This window comes from Papaver somniferum, chromosome 1 (assembly GCF_003573695.1).
Source record: "Papaver somniferum cultivar HN1 chromosome 1, ASM357369v1, whole genome shotgun sequence".
Taxonomy (NCBI): domain Eukaryota; kingdom Viridiplantae; phylum Streptophyta; class Magnoliopsida; order Ranunculales; family Papaveraceae; genus Papaver; species Papaver somniferum.
The window spans coordinates 229988881-230009268 of record NC_039358.1 but is presented as its reverse complement, the minus strand read 5'-3'; the positions used below and the strand labels follow the sequence as shown (position 1 = coordinate 230009268).

The 20388-nt window shown below is 34.0% G+C and overlaps 1 protein-coding gene across 1 annotated transcript; it reads left to right on the top strand.

Moving 5' to 3' along the window:
- Positions 1 to 16748: 16748 nt before the first annotated feature.
- LOC113338119 (probable LRR receptor-like serine/threonine-protein kinase At1g05700) lies at positions 16749 to 20044 on the top strand. Its single transcript, XM_026583634.1, has 8 exons — positions 16749 to 16879; positions 17024 to 17591; positions 17704 to 18224; positions 18314 to 18449; positions 18721 to 18789; positions 18879 to 18950; positions 19101 to 19172; positions 19261 to 20044. Exons 1-8 carry the CDS (start codon positions 16792 to 16794, stop codon positions 19412 to 19414), a joined length of 1680 nt encoding a protein of 559 aa, XP_026439419.1. The 5' UTR covers positions 16749 to 16791; the 3' UTR covers positions 19415 to 20044.
- Positions 20045 to 20388: the final 344 nt, after the last annotated feature.

Sequence of the window (20388 nt, the reverse complement as noted above, 5' to 3'; positions counted from 1 at the left end):
GGGATTGATTAATATTTTTGATTGTCGTTGTTGTAAATAGGATTCGTTTCAGACTTGTGAAGGAAATGGAATTTTTAGATTTAATAAAAATTATATATACAAAAATATTAACAATGGGTGCGAGAGGTAACCAAGACACTAGATTCCACTATTATGCAAAATTGAATCATAAATATTTCAAAACTCTATTCAATTCTTAAGTCCTCTTTTATCTTTAATTCACTATCAATCATACAGATTCTCAAACATTATTTGTAAACCTTAAGCATAGATTATCAAGAGATTAAACCAAGCATAACCTATCAAACTGAATAACAAATAATTAAGACAATCATTCAAATAATTTAAAACTCTGCAAAAGCAGCGATTAGGTGAATTATATAATTAAATGAAATAGTTAATCATTTATGTTGTGTGAATAGCTTCCTACATTGACTTGGTTACGAGGGAATTAGCTCATCATAGTAAAAATGCCCTCAAAATAATTTATTATGGCTCAAAAATGGTTTACAAATGATGAGAATATGAGAAATACAATAAAACCGGGTTTGTAACAATTATATTTGTTACAAACCAGAGAACTACGACCCTCAGTGACAAAATAAGACTGATGCGGCTGTGTCGCAAACACTGTAGCAAATAAGTCTGCCTGATGTACGACCCACAGGTGTGAGTCGTTAGTACTGTAGAAAAACGACTGCTGGTGCAGGTCCGTTCTTCGTGTTCTTCATGTTCATCATCAGCAGCAGAAGCAGAAACCAAGTTTGGGAAAACTCGAATTTCTTCTTCTCTGGCTCTCCTCAGCCCCCCAGACTCTCGACACCCTTTCTACTCAACCCCAACAACCTATTTATAGCCAACAGACCCATCGAATCTCGCTCATTCACTCCATATAATTCTCATTAACTCGGCAGTAAAGAAAATATTTCTAGGAATATTTTCTTTCCTGTTTCATCTTCTCACAAGTTTTCAAGCCTCCAAATTACCATATTTAACTCCTTCACGCTCCAACAGGTCGTTCAAGTCATTACACATCATCAGAACACGTACAAATTCTTCCAGAACCCGTGGATATCTTCTCCCTGTACGTGTTTTCCCTGTTTGCAACTCGTGGATTGCCTAGCCGATTCTAGCTAATTCTGATCGAACCAAAAGCCCACAACGTGTTTGTTAGGCCATATCACAACTTCCTACCAAAAATCAGCCATTGAATCTCCCTAGAACACGTTCAAAACTTCGATCAAAAATCTGCCAGTGAAGAAGGAAATTTTCCCGCCAAAAATGAAATTTGAATTTTAGAAGAAGGACACCCCTTATCCAGTGGTCTCCCCTTATCCGTTGCTGGAGTCCGAATAACACATTCCCATGGGGTGCCTTTATTAATTTTTCTGGGGTTTTTCCAACTTTTTCCTGGGGTGCCTTTAGTACTTTTCTGGGGTGCCTTTAGTACTTTATCCCGGGGTGTAAAACACCACTTTTCGAGCCAATTTCGCCGCAAGAGCTTATTTTTCCAAAAACATCTACAAAAACATAAAATAACACAATAAGTATTTAATCGAGTCTAACAATACAGAACATTGAGAACAAAATAGACACATAAATGCGTCTATCAAATACCCCCAAACTTATTATTTGCTAGTCCTCGAGCAAAACTAATAATAAATAAATAAAACCGAGTTAATCTCGGGAGGGTTTACCAGAGGTGTGCCCACAAAACCATTACTCCAGACCCTAGCTATCTATGCAGAACCTTGGAAGGCACTAAAGAATCTCCTTGGTTGGCATACTTATTGACTACAGGAGGAAGTACCCTGATGCAAAATTCCAATTGTTGTACACGAGTTTGCACTCAAGCATACTAAAATTCATATAAAGTGACAGAGCTCTACTCAGATAGTTGCACTATGGACATCATATTCGGAGTCAAACTAATCATATGGATAGAAAAAGGAGATGGAAATAGAAAAATATAGATGGTTTTGATGTTAACCAAATGATCGATGTTTCACATATCTGTCTGAAGGCCACTGTCAGAATGAACCTATCCTAATGGACTGAGATACCGGGCTGACTAATATCAACACAACTGGCATATACAAGGGAACCAGTGGTCAATAACTTAAATCTAGATCAACAAACTGGCAAATACAAGGGAACCAGCAGTTGACTACACAGAACAATAACCATTTTTTTTTATTATTTTTTTTAACTTAACGGCATGAATAGATCTTTTTGATCCAAGCGCATGCTTCTTATCAGCAGATTACACGATAGTTCCCACGAGTCCTGCATTCCACGCTTTCTTAGGCGACGGAAACAGGGAGAACACACGCATATTGCTATCCAAGTGTTAATACTTATTCCGATTGGTCTAACTGGTCCGGTCTTTTTTATATATATATATATATATAGTAACTCAATCACTCTAATTCACCCTAGCAGTGGTAACAACTTGAATCGTGTGCCCCACCTAATCACTTAGAGAAACATAAAAAATAAAAATAGAAGTGAAAAGGACTCAACGAAATATGGTGAAACTATCATGTTATTTCTAACACCTGAGCTCTGTGCTTTTATGAATAGACTCTTTAGATGTTTCCATCTATTCAGATTGGTTCCTCAACTCCTACAATCAAAATGCTTCCATCCACTTAGATTAGTTAGTGCAATCCTAAATTGGCATAAATTTCTAAGCTCTGGAGTTTATTTATTGCAACTAAAAAGTTTCTCCCATACCCCCAAACTTAAATCTAACATTGTCCTCAATGTTTTAAAGATGAAATTAAAAGCATGAACAAGGATAAACGGTTACTATTTGAAGCAAAAGAGTTAAGGAAGGATATTACCGTGTTGCATGAGATTGGGTTACCTCCCAAGAAGTGCTAAGTTTAAAGTCTTCAACCAGACTTAGAAAAGGATTGGTCAACTCGAACCATATAGTAACATTCGAAATAAATGTGGGTCTTCAAAACCAAATAGAGATGACCATAGGAAACTGCAGTGAACCAAGAAAATAGACAAGAATAGCATGCCCTTACCTAGTTTCCTGAAAACTATCGCTAATTGCGGTTCAGGTTCTATGAAAGGGTCTAAATAGAATATTTTCATTGGTTGCGTTTCTTCATAGATAGGATCCGAATCACTAGGTCTTAGAGTCTGTAAAAACTCAAATACGAACTTAGAATCACGAAGTAATAACCTAATTAATTGCGGATCCTCTAAGTCAATCAGATATGACTTACATAGTTGACCACAGTGAGAGTAGTGGTCATTCTTAGGAAAATGTGTCGATTCTATTAACCTAAAGTACTTAGGCTTAGTCTCAGAACTTAATATTCGACTCATTTGAAACGTTCCCACAGTTGGAAGAAAACTATTTGGTGGGAAAACAAAGTCAATATGGGTATCATAGCCTGGGCAAACCACATCAACCAGAGGATGGGTTTCTAATAACTGAACTCCTTCATGGACAACATTAGGCTCGGGAAAACGAGTATGAAGGTAATCTTGTAAAATGGTCGAGGCACAGATATCAAGTCCTAAGTGTGGGGACTTTCTGAGAGTTAAAGGTAAGGCACTAGGGAAGTGATAATCACCCCCAAACTTAGAGTTTTCAGTGTCTCTAGATAGACCTCTAATTATTTCTTGAATTTCCGTATCTTCAGAGTCCTTAAAATATTCAAGAGATTCTTCTAAGTTATTATCAGGTAGTGCATCTTTAATCATCTCTACGGGTCTATCATCTTCTTCCAAGACTATTGTTTCTAAGTCGCTAGACTCTAAAACAGTATTCTCTAAATGAACTCGTTCCTCTAAACCACTATCGGCTTCGTAATCAAAAGGAAAAACTACATCGTCTAAAACGGTGGTATCCCTAATCAAATCCTCGTCCTTTTGAATAGGTGAATATTCATAAAAATTATTTGGATTTGAACTAGAAATAATATAATCACTATACAGATCAATTGGATTACTAGACTCATGATCACTATGCCTACATATTTCAGATTCTTCATTATTGCTATCCTCATCATCATAGTACGAAGATGATTGAATCTTATCTAAATAAGTAGTGTCTTTTATTCTAACCTCATCCTCTAAATTAGGCAAATATTCACTATTTACATCAAGGGTAAAATTGGAAACACTATTTTGGAAATTTAGATCTTTTAGAGAAGTTCTATTGTGGGTCTCTAACAAAAGCTTTTGGGCCGACTCACATGAATTCCTGACGTAATCTAGGAAATCAGGTAAAGAAAGTTCACTCATTGCATTATTTTCGTCCATAACTAAGTTATTCATTTCAGCGAACTTACGTGCTGTTTCTGCTAACTTACGTGTCGACTCAAGTAAAGAGGAATTAACAGAATTTTTCTCGTATGACTGATGGTTGTGAGGATAGTGTTGGGCTCACCATGGTATGAACCATAACCTTGAAAAGTTTGGCGTTCCCAACCACTATTCCCACCATGGTAATAAAACTGATGATGTCCATATTCAAATTCAGGTCGATATTCATTGTATTGGCTTCTATCATACCAGCTCGACATTCTTAATTGCAAGGGAATTCTACACAATCACAAACAAGGCTGACTCGACCAAATCAAACCTATAAAATCTAGCAAACAAAAAGCATGATGGCTCCACTTAGATTGTTTCTAGACCAGCTTCTATCTTTCGAAAGGGAATTCGTTGCAATTTGAGAAAACCCCTATGGAATCAATCCGAGTCAAAGTAAGTTGAATAGAGGCGAGGGAAGCTTATTAGAGCTTTGATACCCAAGGCCTCACCGCATTAGAAGGCGTCGCAGTCACGCATTCAACTCACAGAAACCATCATGAACTTTGAAGTGTGCTTAAAGAGCAACCAATATTTTTCGAACGAGTTTCCTATTAAGCTCGTTACCCTATCGGTCTCGTTCTAGTCAAAATTTTAATCTTGGGTTCGCATTAGGTTTCGTTTTCCTAAGGAGGGCAAGAAGGGAGCGGTGATGAAATCCGAACCCTTATCTTGTATTGGCCAGGCCTTGCCCTTTACTAGGAATTTAAAAACTGTCCAAATTCGTCCTCAATCAATGAATCACCTTAAGGAATACAATAACTCGCTTACAAGAGATTCGCGAGTGTTTTGATGGACTTACCTCCCGTACCATACGGGGGATGAACCGTTGAAGTCGACTCGGGACACGACTACTATGTCATGTACGAACCCGAGGGGCCGAGACGATATTGTAATCGCCGTCCTTCCCTGCAAACAGTTTATATATTTTTTTTTTATATATAACCCTTCCGTAGGGTTTAAAAAAATAAATAAAAATAATGTCCCGATTGTCCAGTCCAAAGAAAAGAAAATAATAATAATAATGATTACAAAAAAAATAAAAATAAATGGAAAGTCTCTTAAAAAAAATAAAAAAATAAAAAATCTCTCTTTTTTTTTTCTCTTTTTTTTTTTTTTGCTTTATCTTTTTCCTTCTCTTTTAGCTTTAAGCTTTGATTCCAAGGTCTTTAGTATCCAACTTCAAACCCGTAATACAAAGACACAACCAAAGAGACGTAAAAAGAACAAATGGAATAATAAAAAATAATAAAAACCTAAAAATTCTACCTAAGCACAAAATGATTAATATTTTTGATTGTCGTTGTTGTAAATAGGATTCGTTTCAGACTTGTAAAGGAAATGTAATTTTTACATTTAATAAAAATTATATATACAACAATATTAACAATGGGTGCGAGAGGTAACCAAGACACTAGATTTCACTATTATGCAAAATTGAATGATAAATATTTCAAAACTCTATTCAATTCTTAAGTCCTCTTTTATCTTTAATTCACTATCAATCATACAGATTCTCAAACATTATTTGTAAACCTTAAGCATAGATTATCAAGAGATTAAACCAAGCATAACCTATCAAACTGAATAACAAATAATTAAGACAATCATTCAAATAATTTAAACTCTGCAAAAGCAGCGATTAGGTGAATTATATAATTAAGTGAAATAGTTACCCATTTATGTTGCGTGAATAGCTTCCTCCATTGCCTTGGTTACGAGGGAATTAGCTCATCATAGTAAAAATGCTCTCAAAATAATTTATTATGGCTCAAAAATGGTTTACAAATGATGAGAATATGAGAAATACAATAAAACCGGGTTTGTAACAATTATATTTGTTACAAACCAGAGAACTACGACCCTCAGTGACAAAGTAAGACTGTTGCGGCTGTGTCGCAAACGCTGTAGCAAATAAGTCTGCCTGATGTACGACCCACATGTGTGAGTCGTTAGTACTTTAGAAAAACGACTGCTGGTGCAGGTCCGTTCTTCGTGTTCTTCATGTTCATCAGCAGCAGCAGCAGCAGCAGCAACCGAGTTTGGGAAAACTCGAATTTTTTCTTCTCTGGCTCTCCTCAGCCCCCCAGACTCTCGACACCCTTTCTACTCAACCCCAGCAACCTATTTATAGCCAACAGACTCATCGAATCTCGTTCATTCACTCCATATAATTCTCTTTAACTCGACAGTAAAGAAAATATTTTTGGGAATATTTTTTTTCCTGTTTCATCTTCTCACGCGTTTTCAAGCCTCCAAATTACCATATTTAACTCCTTCACGCTCCAACAGGTCGTTCAAATCATTACACATCATCAGAACACGTGCAAATTCTTCCAGAACCCGTGGATATCTTCTCCTGTACTTGTTTTCCCTGTTTGCAACTCGTGGATTGCCTAGCCGATTCTAGCTAATACTGATCGAACCAAAAGCCCACAACGTGTTTGTTAGACCATATCACAACTTCCTACCAAAAATCAGCCATTGAATCTCCCTAGAACACGTTCAAAACTTCGATCAAAAATCTGCCAGTGAAGAAGGAAATTTTCCCGCCAAAAATGAAATTTGAATTTTAGAAGAAGGACACCCCTTATCCGTTGCTGGAGTCCGAATAACACATTCCCATGGGGTGCCTTTAGTAATTTTTCTGGGGTTTTTCCAACTTTTTCCTAGGGTGCCTTTAGTACTTTTCTGGGGTGCCTTTAGTACTTTATCCCGGGGTGTAAAACACCACTTTTCGAGCCAATTTCGCCGCAAGAGCTTATTTTTACAAAAACATCTACAAAAACATAAAATAACACAATAAGTATTTAATCGAGTCTAACAATACAGAACATTGAGAACAAAATAGACACATAAATGCGTCTATCAGGGATGAACCGCTGAAGTCGACTCGGACCACGCCTCCTATGTCATGTACGAACCCGAGGGGCCGAGGCGATATCGCAATCGCCGTCCTTCTCTGCAAACAGTTTAATATTTAATACTACCCTTCCGTAGGGTTTAAAAAAAAAGAATGTCCAAAGTCCAAGTCCTAAGTCCAAAAAAATAAAGTGCAAAAGAAAAAGAAAAGTCTAAAAATAAAATAAAAATGTCTCTCTTTTTTTTCTCTCTTTTTTTATTAAATAAAAAAAATCTTCTTCTTTCGGTCCTTTCGCTTTGCCTTTTACTCCAAGTCTTTAAGTATTCACCAAAATCTTTGGCAAAATATTCTTTCACTCCAATTCCAAATTCTGTAAGGAAAAGACAAAAACCCAAAAACGTAAAGAAGAACAAATAAAATAAAACAAATAAAAACCTAAAAAAGAAAAAAAATCTAAAAACTCTAGCCTAAAGACAAAAATTAATGGTTATTTTCAATGATGTTGTAGTAAAAGGGTCGTTGAGACTTGTGAAGGAAGATTTTTTTACACTTAATTTTTATAAATAAAAATAACAAACTCAATTAAAAAGTGTTGTACAAATTATGGAGAGACCGGGGCTAGGATTCCACCATTGGCCGATATTAGTGATTTAATAAAACAATAATTATGCAACTCAACATTCAAATTGATTCTAATAGTATTGCCTAGACATGTAGATTCTCAAAAGAATAGATGTTAATCCAAGCATAGAATATCAAAACCCCAAAGCAAGCATATTCTATCAAGAGAAAATACACCTAATTAATTAAAATCATATAATCAAGTTTTAATTCAAAGCAAAAATCATAATAGAGTTGTTATAATTAATTAAAAATAGAAATGTATCACTTTTACCGAAACAACGGCTTCCTCCATAGCCCCAAGGATTGGGGTATAGCTCCGCATATTGGAAACATACTCAGAATATTTTTTCATTGCTCAAAAGTGTTTACAAGTGATGAAATGGGAGAAAATAATGATTAAACCGGGTTTGCTCTAAACGATTCCCAAACTCTCCATCCCCTCACTGATACCCAAGACACTCTTATTTATACTGTGAAACCAATCTTAGGTCGACAATCATCTCAATTCACTACAAGAAAATTGGTGTATTGCAACACCTCATCCATGTAGCAAGAACCCATGTTTGACGTGGCAAAAGCCTTTTGCCACATAAAAACCTTTTGCCACACTATGTGGAAACAACCTATGTGACAAGAAGTTATTGCCACACCTTTAATACAGTGCAGCTATAACATGAGTTTTTGCCACATTGTTCAGTGAGGCAATAAAATGAGGCAAAAAGGTTTTCATATTTAATTATTATTTTCATTTTTTATTTTATTGTATTTGAAAAATATTTTTCCACACCCACTGATGAGGCAATAAACTTGCGGCAAAAAGGTTTTTTTTTTTTGATTTTTTTTATATTTTCTTTAAATATTATTTTGCAATACATATAAGTGCAGCAAGAAAACATCTTTCCTGTGGCAAGAATTCAAATATTTATGGAACGCAACACAACAAAATTGTTTCCATAAAAGAGTTACAAGCACAAAAACTGAATTAAAACATAGAATTTTGATTTCATTAGAAAGTAAAAAAGTATATGTTGCAGAGTATAGTGATGAATCCATCTTCACCCTAAAAAAACAAAAAAAAATTAATTTACACATTTTCCAACTTTCACATTAACCTCACTCTAAATCATAAAAACTTTATACTTCAAAATTTCTACTTCAAAATTCAATTCTATATCTCATCTGAACCGTCCCTTCCTGGTCCCTGCTTTCCTAATAAAATCAAACAAACAGCACCAAGGAGAATGAAAATTAAGAAATGACAAAGAATTGTCATGTCAAATGGAATGAAGCTTGAGTGGTAAGAGAAATATCATACAAACATACCGAAAACTATGTCCGCTTAGAGCTATTTCAAATGTTTAAGATATTGATTGAATCAAAATCAAAGAAGAGATACTTACAATCAGTTTGTGATCTGTACAACTGCTCCGAAGGCTTCTCCCTAGATCTATTAAGCTGCTCCAAAGGTTTGTAAGGATGCTCCTGAGGAAGTGTCACAATCAACAGTTTAGCAACTATAAATGACATCAATCTAATGCATTCAATTTCTGTAAATTTCTGGTTAATTATAGTATTTTTACACAAAATATCACAACCAACCATATAAAAAATGGTTGACTGTTATACATTTTTTTCTTTTGAAGCAATTGTTATACATATGTAAATAAGCACAAGCGTTACTGGCTAAATTTGGCTTTAGAAAAGAAAAGAAACATCATAAAAAATTTGAATGGCAATAGAATGACTATAACTAACCTTACCCAAAAAAGAATGTTTTGATTAACATAAGAAACTAGAAAATGATATTTTTGCAAAACATGAAACAATATAGTAGTAATTGCAGGCTACATTTACAATCATTTATATCTCTATAAGGAAAATCAAAAGTGAAAAACAAAACAGAACACACAAAATCCTATTCATACCTCTAGATAAGTATATTGCAGATATAAAACGCAAAGTTAAAAATCTTTATATGGATGAAGTACATTACTATAGAAACACACTACTTTACAACATTTTAAAGTACTTTAAACATAAACATCAAAACCCATCACAGATCCAGTATTCACTAATACAAAAAGTTACATTGATTCATTATCTTTATCTCGAATATCTAAATGCACCAATCATCATTAACTACAACAAATTATGGTTTCCTAAATTCTTCTAAATGTTGATGAAGTACTGGTGAAGCCTGATTCACTTTTCTTGTTGAGCTGGTTTCAACTCTTGTAAAGTACGGTATGTATACACTTTTATAAATAAATCATGAAGCCTTAATTGTACATTTGTAATACATTAAACTTACTTCAAGTGATTCCGCGTATATGCTCAAGGATTATTGGTTTATTTTCGAACTTTGTTTTTCCCTACTTCAAACCACAACCTTGTGACTCAACAAACAATTCAATATCATGCCCTTACAAGAGACAGTTACACAAACACACATTCATGCAAAAAAAAGAAATTGACGTGATTGGGAGCTAGGATACTAGAGACGGACACAAAACAGTGAGAATATGCATTCATTCTGGTGAGATATATGAGTGCAGTTTCCACAAAGCAACAGAACGCAAAAAACAACTTGCATTTGCAAGGAATCAACAGAACGATAGATTATATTGCAACTACCTGCTCGATGGATGCCTTGTTTTCTTTGAACATTCAGATTTGGAGTAAGCAACTTTCTTAAATTATAAATTTCATGCAATTTACAATCATACAAAAGTTAAAATAACAAACAGAGTTGAACAATAAAATCCGCCAATTTAAAACAGGAAGAAACATTACAACTTTCAAAAATCTATTACACTAGAATGAATGAAAGAAAATCTAAGTGAAAACATAAAACATTACAATAGCTCACATAGAAAATCAACCTATAAAAATAATAAGAGATTCAGTTACCTTATTTCCTTTGTTATGGTTCAAGCTTAGATCCAATCTTCAACCTCGTAGTAGCTTAGTTATGGCTTTGAGGAAAAAATCAAATGCAAATCTCTATTTCAGATCCCATACCTAATTTTCACCAAAATAAAAAATTAGGGGAAAAATAAAACAATTAAACGCTAAAATCAAAATTTTGCAACAAGATTGACAATGTTCTTAGATTAAAAATGACTCATCTATGGATAAACCAGTTACCTTGATCACATCCACTAACAACAAGGGTATATGATACTGTTCGTGTACCTGATTTCTCCTCCGAGAAAAACCAAACTAGAAATACCAGAGGCTATAAACTGAGAGAAGAAATCCGAGTTCATCTGCAAATGGTTTCGAGAGTGAAAAATGTTTAAGATGATGTGAATTCATTTTCTAGGGTTTTGAGAATGACAAAAAGTTTAGTAAGAAAATGTAATTCTTTTTCTAGGGTTTCATTAGACATGGAGTTTGAGGCTTCGATGGATGGATAGAAAAACGAATTGGTTTACAGAAAACTGGTTGAGACGTGATCGATTTCTGTCTATGAAAACAAAAAACTATTGTAAGTTTTAGGGAGGAAGATGCAGTTATAGGGAAGAAGAGTAACAATGTACATCGGTTTTTCCGCTATTAAGAGGCACATCATCAAGGTAAGATAACTTCTTTCCGTTTCTTTTACTTTAATTGATAAAATTAAGAAAATAAAATTAAAACCAATTAATAAATATCTTTAGCCTCACATGTGAGGAAAAATGGGAGTCAAAATTTTAATAATTATATTATTTATAATTATTGCCACATGTATGTGGTAAAAACGTTACTTATTGCCGCATCCCTAAATTATGTGAGGCAAAAACTAATATTTTTCCTCAACTATTCATAAATGTGGAAAAAGGTCATACATGATGCCACACCTATCTTGCAGTGAAGATAAAGCCTACTTATTGCCGCATCACTCATAGATGTGTGGCAAAGAGGTGTGGCAACATACTCATTTTTTTGTAGTGATTACTCCAAAAGATATTTGCAGTTAATGAAAGTATTTCACGGGAATATTTCCTTTCCATTTTCACACGTCTTCTGAGTTGTATGGTATATCCAAATCTTCTCATTTAGTTGAGCCAAATAATGAAGAGAATATCTTTAATTAATTCCGTGAATAATTCCTTTCCTGTTTTCGAAAATATCCAAAAGTATACGATTTTCTTCCATTCAAGACACGTACAAAATCTTATTGTCATGGTAAGGAGCTAATCATGTCTTAAAGACACGAATATCCCCATAATATCATGACCAGAATCTCACACAGTTGAGATTTCTTTTCCCGCCAAATATCTTTCCCATGAAGAAGAAGATAGGTGCCCCCTATCCGGTCCTGGGGTGCGAATAGCAGATGCCATGGGGTTGTCTCCGATTAGCTGCTTGGGTGCAAATATCCTTTGGGTACCCCTTATCATTTGGCCGCCCCTTATCCAAAAGTGAGAGTTCGAATAACACGTTCCTTCCGGTGCTTTAGACGACTTTTCGAGCCGATTTTTCCAAGAATGTTTATTTCCAAAAATACCCAAAAACACATAAAATACCATAATAAGTACAAAAATCGAGTACCAACAATACATGAAATTAAGGACAGCGTAGACACAAAAATGTGTCTATCAATATTAAAGGGGAAAAAAATATGTACAGGATATATACAAAAAAAAGCTTTCAGGCTCCCAGAAGAAAACCACCATCATGAATTTACAACCTAGCACCTTTAACAACTGGAGTGTCACACGGTTTGGAATCTAACATTTTTGTTTTTTCCAACAATTCCAAAGTGTATTTCTTTTGAGAAAATATGTAATTGAGTCAGATGCCCTTGCTGCTTCTAAACCAAGAAAATACCCTAAATCTCCCAATTCTTTCATGGAAAACTCTTTCTTCAAATAAACAATCAAATTATTTGAGATAACAGTAGAGCTCCTGGTCAAAAATATGTCTTCCACATATAAAAGTAAAACTATCATATACTAGTTTGAGAAGTATAAAAAAACATTGAATTTTTTGAGACTGACTTTTCAAAACCATAAGACATAAGAAAAGTACTGAATCTATGAAACCAAGCTCTAGGAGCCTGTTTCAACCCATACAAACTTTTCTTAAGGTAATAAACATAGTGTGAAGGAAAATTCGGATTGATGAAACCTTGTGCTTGTTATATATAAACATCCTCATCTAAATATCCATATAGAAAGACATTGCTTACATCTAGTTCTCTAACTTGCAAACTATAAGTTATAGCCATGCACAACATAACTCTAACAGTAATACACTTTAAGGCGGGACTAAAAGTTTCATTAAAATATATCACATCCTGTTGATCATATCCTTTTGCTACCAGTCTTGACGTAAATATGTCTATTGTACCATCATCTTTTTGTTTTATCTTACACACCCATTTTGAACCTAATGTTCTTTTGTGGTTCTGGTGCTAGATATATAATGCCATGCACCATTATCTCTCAAAGCAGTGTACTTATCCTTCATAGAGACTTGCCATTTTGGATTCCTAATTGCTTGCTTAAAAGTATTTGCTCAACATTGGTTAATAAAGATGCAAAAATTGGATGTTTAATTAACAGAGATATGAGACACAAAATCAAAAAAAAAAATGACTTAATTTGTGATACCTTTTTGATCTTTAGTGACAATACCACTAGGAGGAGAAGTAGATTCAGATGAAGAAAGCATTGTAGGTAAAAGAGAGTATGAAGTTGAGTCGGATACAGAAGGTTGAAAATAAAACTGATTTTCATAAAATACATGTCTAGAAATATAAGATTTCATTAAAATAGGATCATAACACTTGTATCCCTTATGTAAACGATTGTAACCAAGAAAAATACATTTTACAGATTTTGGATAAATCTTATCTTCCCTTGAATGAGCAAGATCAGGATAACATATAGTTCAAACTTTTTAAAAAAAAAAGAATAATCGGGACTGACACCAAACAACATTTCAAAAGAAAATTTAAAATTCAAAACTTTTGTTGGTGTCCTACTGATTAAGCATGTGGCAGTAAAAAAGCATCATACCACATTTATTTTGGACAAGATGCATTAAACAAAAGAGAAATACCCATTTCAGTAATGTGCCTATGCTTTTTCTCTGCAAGGCCATTCTGTTCAGGGGTTTTAGGACAAGAAATTCTGACAACAATGCTGCTAGAGTCTAGCAAAGTTTTAAATGGACCTTTAACAAGTTCAGCAGCACCATCCACTTGAAAAACTAGAATTTTTGAAGAGAACTGATTTTCTGTATGAGTTTTGAAATGTGAAAAACATTTAGTAGCATCAGACTTCACTTCCATTTGATAAATCCAATGAAATATACTAAAGTCATTCACAAAAGGATTGTAATACCTATGACCATTTGAAGATGGAACAGTTAGTCCCCATATATTACAGTGAACTAATGAAAGAGATTTATCACCATGAGAAGATGAAAGTCGAAAAGGTAACTGTTTTTCTTTTTGCTAACTGACAAGCATGACATAAATTTGAAGATTGAGGTGTAGTGAGAGTAATCTGTATTGTGGAATGTAACTTTTGAATAATTTGACTAGAATATGACCTAGCCTATCATACCAAATCTTTGATGAAGCAGACAAAGTTGTTGAAAACGCACATGGAGCAATGGAATGAGAATTTTAATATTGAATTGGATAAAAATTATTAATTACTTTACCATGATCAAGCAAAGCATCTGAGTATAAGTCCCGAATCTCATATCCATGAGGATCTAGTTTAAAATAACATGAATTATCCTTTGTAAACCTAGCCACATAGACTAAATGATGTTTCATATCAGGAACAAAAAGAACAATGTTGAGCCTAAAACTAGATTTAGGTGTATGTATAAGAGAATAACCGGTGGAAGTAATGTTCAAAGACTTACAATTAACCACTTGCACTTGTTCTTTTCCTATGAAGCTAGAAGTATTCTACAAAGGACCATCATCTCCAGTTATATGAATTGTTTCTCCTGAATCTGCTAGCCATTGTGGAGTGTCAGAAGCAGAATGACCATCAAAAGTTTGATCTTCACTTAGAGAAGTAAAAGCCCGTAGTAGACCAACATTTCCAGCAGCATTTGTTGAAGTAAAAGCAATAGTAGGAGGATATTATCGAAAATGGAATCTACTGGCATAATTTCCTTTCTTTCTGCAAACTTGATTGTCTATCTGTGAAAAATCCCTTTTTCCACCATTAGCTTGAGCATAAGAACCATTACTATCATTTGTTGAACCAGAAATGTACCCTTGTCCATTCTTATAACCAGAATTATTACCACTTCTTTGATTATACCAGAATTATTATTTGATTTGCCTCTACCATTTCTAGGAAAATTGCTACTAGAATTATCATTTCGAATACAAGGGAATTGGATGTTGTGCATCAAAAACAATACTAGAATTTTGTTGTTGTTCAATGAATCATTGCTTATGATTAAGTAATCTAGATTTAATCTCTTCAAAAGTAAATAGAACCTCCTTATTTTGTTCGGCAACAACAAAAATATTATAGTCTCGTCCCAATCCATTCAAGACATACATTATCAAATCAGTATTATTAACCCTTTCTCCCATTGCATCTAATGAATCATATAAAGTTTTTATACTATGGAGATAAATAAGAATTGTCATATTACCTTTCTTGATGTTATGTAATTCTGAGCACACCCTTTCTTGCCATAAATTGACTTTGAAAACTAACTTCAAGAAAATCCCAAATCTCTCTAGCAATCCAAAGTCCCAAAACATCACCAAATATAAAGTCAATATAAGTTGCTTTCATGCAACTTGTGACAAAAAAATCAATTTTCCTCCAAAAAACCCATTGTAGATTCAACTTTAAAATCCAACAGTTTCAATTTTCTTAAGTGGTTCTTGTATATCACCCTTCACGTACCCATATAAATCAGTTTATACAAATATATTCCATCTTATTACACCATAGTAAGAAATTATTTGGACCTAGTTTTGGAGAAACAAAGTTAGAGATGTTAGTGAAGGGAAAAGTAAAATCAGAAGACTTACCCATCTGAGCAGCGGAATTTGAAGCGATATTCTTTCTTCTTTCATAAATGATTGTTGCAGATGACATTAAGTTGATCCAGAAAAAATTGTTGAAGAAACAGATCTTGATTTGAATTTGATTGAAAATCAGGAACAACTGTTTAAAAAAATATATTGAATCGTAAAAAGGTATTTGAAAGATTGTTGAATTCTTGTGTTTCTGCTTAAAAAATTGTTCAAAAAGATATTTGCAGAGATCGAATATTTCAGCTCAGGATCGACCGACTGATACCACGAAAAAGCTGTAAATCTTTATTATTAAAAGTATTAGTTACAAAGACTTTCGGACAAGCCTTAAATAGGTAATTAATAACGGGACAAATAAAACTTTACAGTGGTCAAGTCAATGTTGACTCATTAACTTGCCACACGATTCAGTCACACAGATAAATAGTGTCTAATAGAGGTCTTGTTCATAGATGTGGATCGATAATGATGAACCTTGCTAAACCTCGTCCAAATTTATATCTTTAGTCTAAAAACTCATAGTTTATTAAATTTCCAGCTTTATAATTGTTTTATGTTGTCAATGGTGTAAAGACCCACACTTGTATGAGGTGGTTGTCCACAATCACAACCATTTCAAGAGAACATTACAACTTGATGAATTAGTAAGCCGTTTAACAAGTCCAGATGTTTAAAAATTCAAAAAATGAAACTTCAATTACTATCAAAATACACAAATTGAAACTTCATACAAGCTTCCTCTCTAACTCAGTTGCTTCTTAAGATTAACAATATGAATATCCTACTTTTCAATCTTCTTCTTAGTATTAATATGCCATTTAACAAGTCCATACGTTTAATAATTCAAAAAAAAAAAGAGTTCATTAATTCAAAACTTGAATTATTACACACAAATGAAAATGTTATATAAATTCTCCCTCTCTAGCTTATCTGCTTCTCAAGAGACAACATGAAAACCCAACTTCTCAATCTTCTTCTTCTTTTAATCTTTTCATATTTCTCATGTTTACTTGTCCTAGTATCAGTATCTGCAAAAGGTAATAATCATTCTTCATCTCTGATACTTGCGTTGTTGTTTTTCGCTAAACATACTTAATTAATTAGTAACAAGATTTTCACTGCAAATTTTTTATTACATAAATTCCTCATTGATTTTTGACAATAGATTGTTGTAATTACAGTTTTTTTGAGCATAGATTGTGGTTCTTCTTCATTACAACCTTATACCGATGAAAGATCAGTCGTATGGGTCGGAGACAATCCTTACACAAGAAATGGAGAAATTCACCAAGTCAATACTGCACCACCAAATACACTTCCTTTCGATTCTTCTGTTATGAGCACTCTTAGAGCATTCCCAACTCTACAAAAGAAGAATTGTTATTCAATAGATATTGATAACAAAGACGAAGATAATACAGCGGTTGAACGAGTCCTTGTTCGAGCTAGTTTCTATTACGGCGATTATGACAATAAGGCAAACCCACCAACATTCCTTCTTCAATTCAATGGAAACAATTGGACACAAATACAAACGTCGATAAGTCGTATCCGATACAAAGAAGTGGTGTACTCATTGAACAACGGAAACAATATAAACATATGTCTTGCTCAAACTCAACCAGATAACATTCCATTTATATCGGCTCTCGAAGTAAGAAGTTTGGATTCAGAGGCTTACAACTATGTTGGTTCCACTTATCCATTGTTTTTCACAACAAGAATGTCTTTTGCCAAGACAGATATAAGGTATGCACATACACATATTTATGCTTTCAATAATTTTCAGAGGCTAACGCCTTATTCTATATCCATGTAAAATTACTAACAATATGTACAAAATCATGGCGATCATGTATAGATTCCCTGAAGACAGTTTCGATCGAATTTGGCTCACATCTGTACCAGGACTTAACCGTACTAATGGTTTAACCGTGGTTACAAGTAACTCGCCGTCCATTATTGTCGACATTAATGAAAAACCACCTGAAGCTGTATTAAGGACAGCACACACGCATTCTAATTCATCTGCATTAACTACCCTTACTTACATTAGTTTTGCAGATCCTCCTTATTATCCTATTCATTTCAATTTCTATTTTTCAGAAGTGATTAAACTAAGTCCTACTCAGAAAAGATCATTTGATATAATAGTTAATAACAATAAACTTGATAGTATCATTATTCCTAAGGGCCCTGTGATTCCACCATACGGGCGAGTATTGGAGGTTCGCATTGCTAATGTTACTTCTTTCACCGGCAACTCTTCATTTTCGATTACTTCAAAACCGACAAATGATTCAACTCTTCCTCCACTGGTCAATGCCTTTGAAGGGTATATTATTGGTCACAAATTAGTTCAAGGAACCAATTCAAATGATGGTAATTCACTCTCTTTCTTCTACAGATTCTAAACTTAAAAACTGATATATAGAATAAAGATTCTAATTTTGTGTTTATTAAATTATTAGTGAAAGCATTGGGTTTATTGCAAAAGAGTTTTAATCAGCTTCAAAATTGGAGCGGTGATCCTTGTTTACCTTCACCATACAATTGGGAATGGATTGCTTGTAATGATGATACCGATTCTCCTCGAGTTACAGCACTGTAAGGATAATAATCTTCTCTAGTAGTTACTTTGTAATTGTCGTAATAGCAGCCATGCTTCTTGTTTGAACTCCATTACCTTGTTGGAAACATGGTGAAACCCACGTATGGTTAAGTAATTGTTTAGGGTGTCCGAGTCAGATAACTAAACCAACAGTTAGACCAGAATAACATTTTCTCTCCGGTCTTGATATCCTTCGTTTGAAGGAACTTTTGATATACTACAACTAGATGAATGATGCCGAATTAATTGATGGATCTTTTACTGCAGGTATCTCAATGACCTTGGATTAGAAGGCATTTTACCAGATTTTAGTGCAATGGGTGCTCTCAAAACCATGTGAGTCATGAAGATCGTTGTTGTAGTAAAATGAATTTGTTATTATATTGATGTAAGCTTTCTTATTTATTAATTTTTATGAATGGCAGAGACTTGCACAATAACAGTTTGATGCAAGAATTTCCTGACTTTCTTGGCACATTCCCGAAACTTGAAATACTGTAAGTTCAAAATGTTCTTTGTAACCCCTTCTTTTTTTTTATCAATGCAATCTTCTCTATCGATCAAAAAAATATGCGTCCTTGCAGCATTTTTTGTTTTTTCTTGGTACTACAAGATACCATAATCAATATTATATTGGATTTTTGTAGAAATGTGGCGGATAACAAATTTTCAGGAACAATACCTTCTTCAATGTCAAACAATATCAATTTGAAGTTGAAGTAAGTTTTCTTTGTTTTGATTTATAACCCTTACTTTTCTTTTGTTTATAATCGAGTATGTGATATTTGTTGAATTTTTTTCCCACAGTGTATCCGGTAATCCTTTGTGTACCAACAGAACAGTATGCAAAACTGACACCATAACAAGAAGTCCTCCTTCTCCAAGCAAAGGCAAAAGCTCTAAAATATCATCACAACCGATAATCGTACTCTTGATTACGTTTTTTGGTTTATTAATGTGATCGATATGGATATGACCTCTCCACAAAACTCTTTCTATAAAGTATTTTCAATATTCGTTCAGAATTCTCTTTTATAGCTTGAATTTACTTTTTTTTTGGCTTCGTGTTGTATATGTTGTGTATTGCGAGTGTGAAGTCATACTTTTTTACCTTGACATCTTTGTGTTATTCCGTCCCAGTTGATTATCAATGTATATTATCCATGAATATCAATTTACTGAAGGTAATGTGTCAATCGCGTGAGAGGGGATCCATGCATAGAGAAATTAATGCATGGCTACGGGAAGTTGTGGATTAGTTGTAGATACCAAAATACGAACCGCCACGTGGACGAAGAGAAGACGCGAGAATCCTGTCGAAAGATCTTGTACCGTGCCTCGAAAAGCTTCGTTTGTGACTTGTTAAATCAAGTCAGAGTCATCATTATTGACTAATCGACGAAGTAAAAGTCATGGGGGAGATAATGTCTCAGGATGAAGTAACCCATTAGGAGAATATGAGCTACAAAGGATCAATGGAGTACCCTATAAGATACCAATCACGAAGTATAAATGGGCGAAATAAGCTAAATAGAGGCCCTTGGAAAAGACATAGGGGTTCTGATTTTGGGAGGAAGGAAGAGCTTAGCTTGGAGAGTGAGATTAGGGTTTCCTTTTATTAAAAAACTTGTATTTGTTCTTTTGATTAATTCATCAATAAAGATTTTCTAGTTTATATTACTTAATATGTCCTAAATTTTGGTTACTTTCCTTTTGGGTGTACTATTGGATTTCCAGTAGTTACATTAGTACCGAGTGAGTTAAGTTCAATAACTTTTGTTTATTTAATTTTTCCTTGTTTTTGATTATTACACCCAACAATCCATGCTTAGAGAAATTAATGCATCACTACTGGAAGTTGTGGATTAGTGCTGAGTGAGTTAGCCAAATTAGGGGCTACTATACAGTAAGTCCTAGTTCCCTCAAACCTCAATT

Coding starts and splice junctions, on each gene's coding strand:
- LOC113338119 (XM_026583634.1), top strand. CDS start 16,792: ATGAAAACCCAACTTCTCAATCTTCTTCTTCTTTTAATCTTTTCATAT. Junction 18,225..18,313: donor AGGAACCAATTCAAATGATG/GTAATTCACTCT, acceptor TTAAATTATTAG/TGAAAGCATTGGGTTTATTG. Junction 18,790..18,878: donor ATGGGTGCTCTCAAAACCAT/GTGAGTCATGAA, acceptor TATGAATGGCAG/AGACTTGCACAATAACAGTT.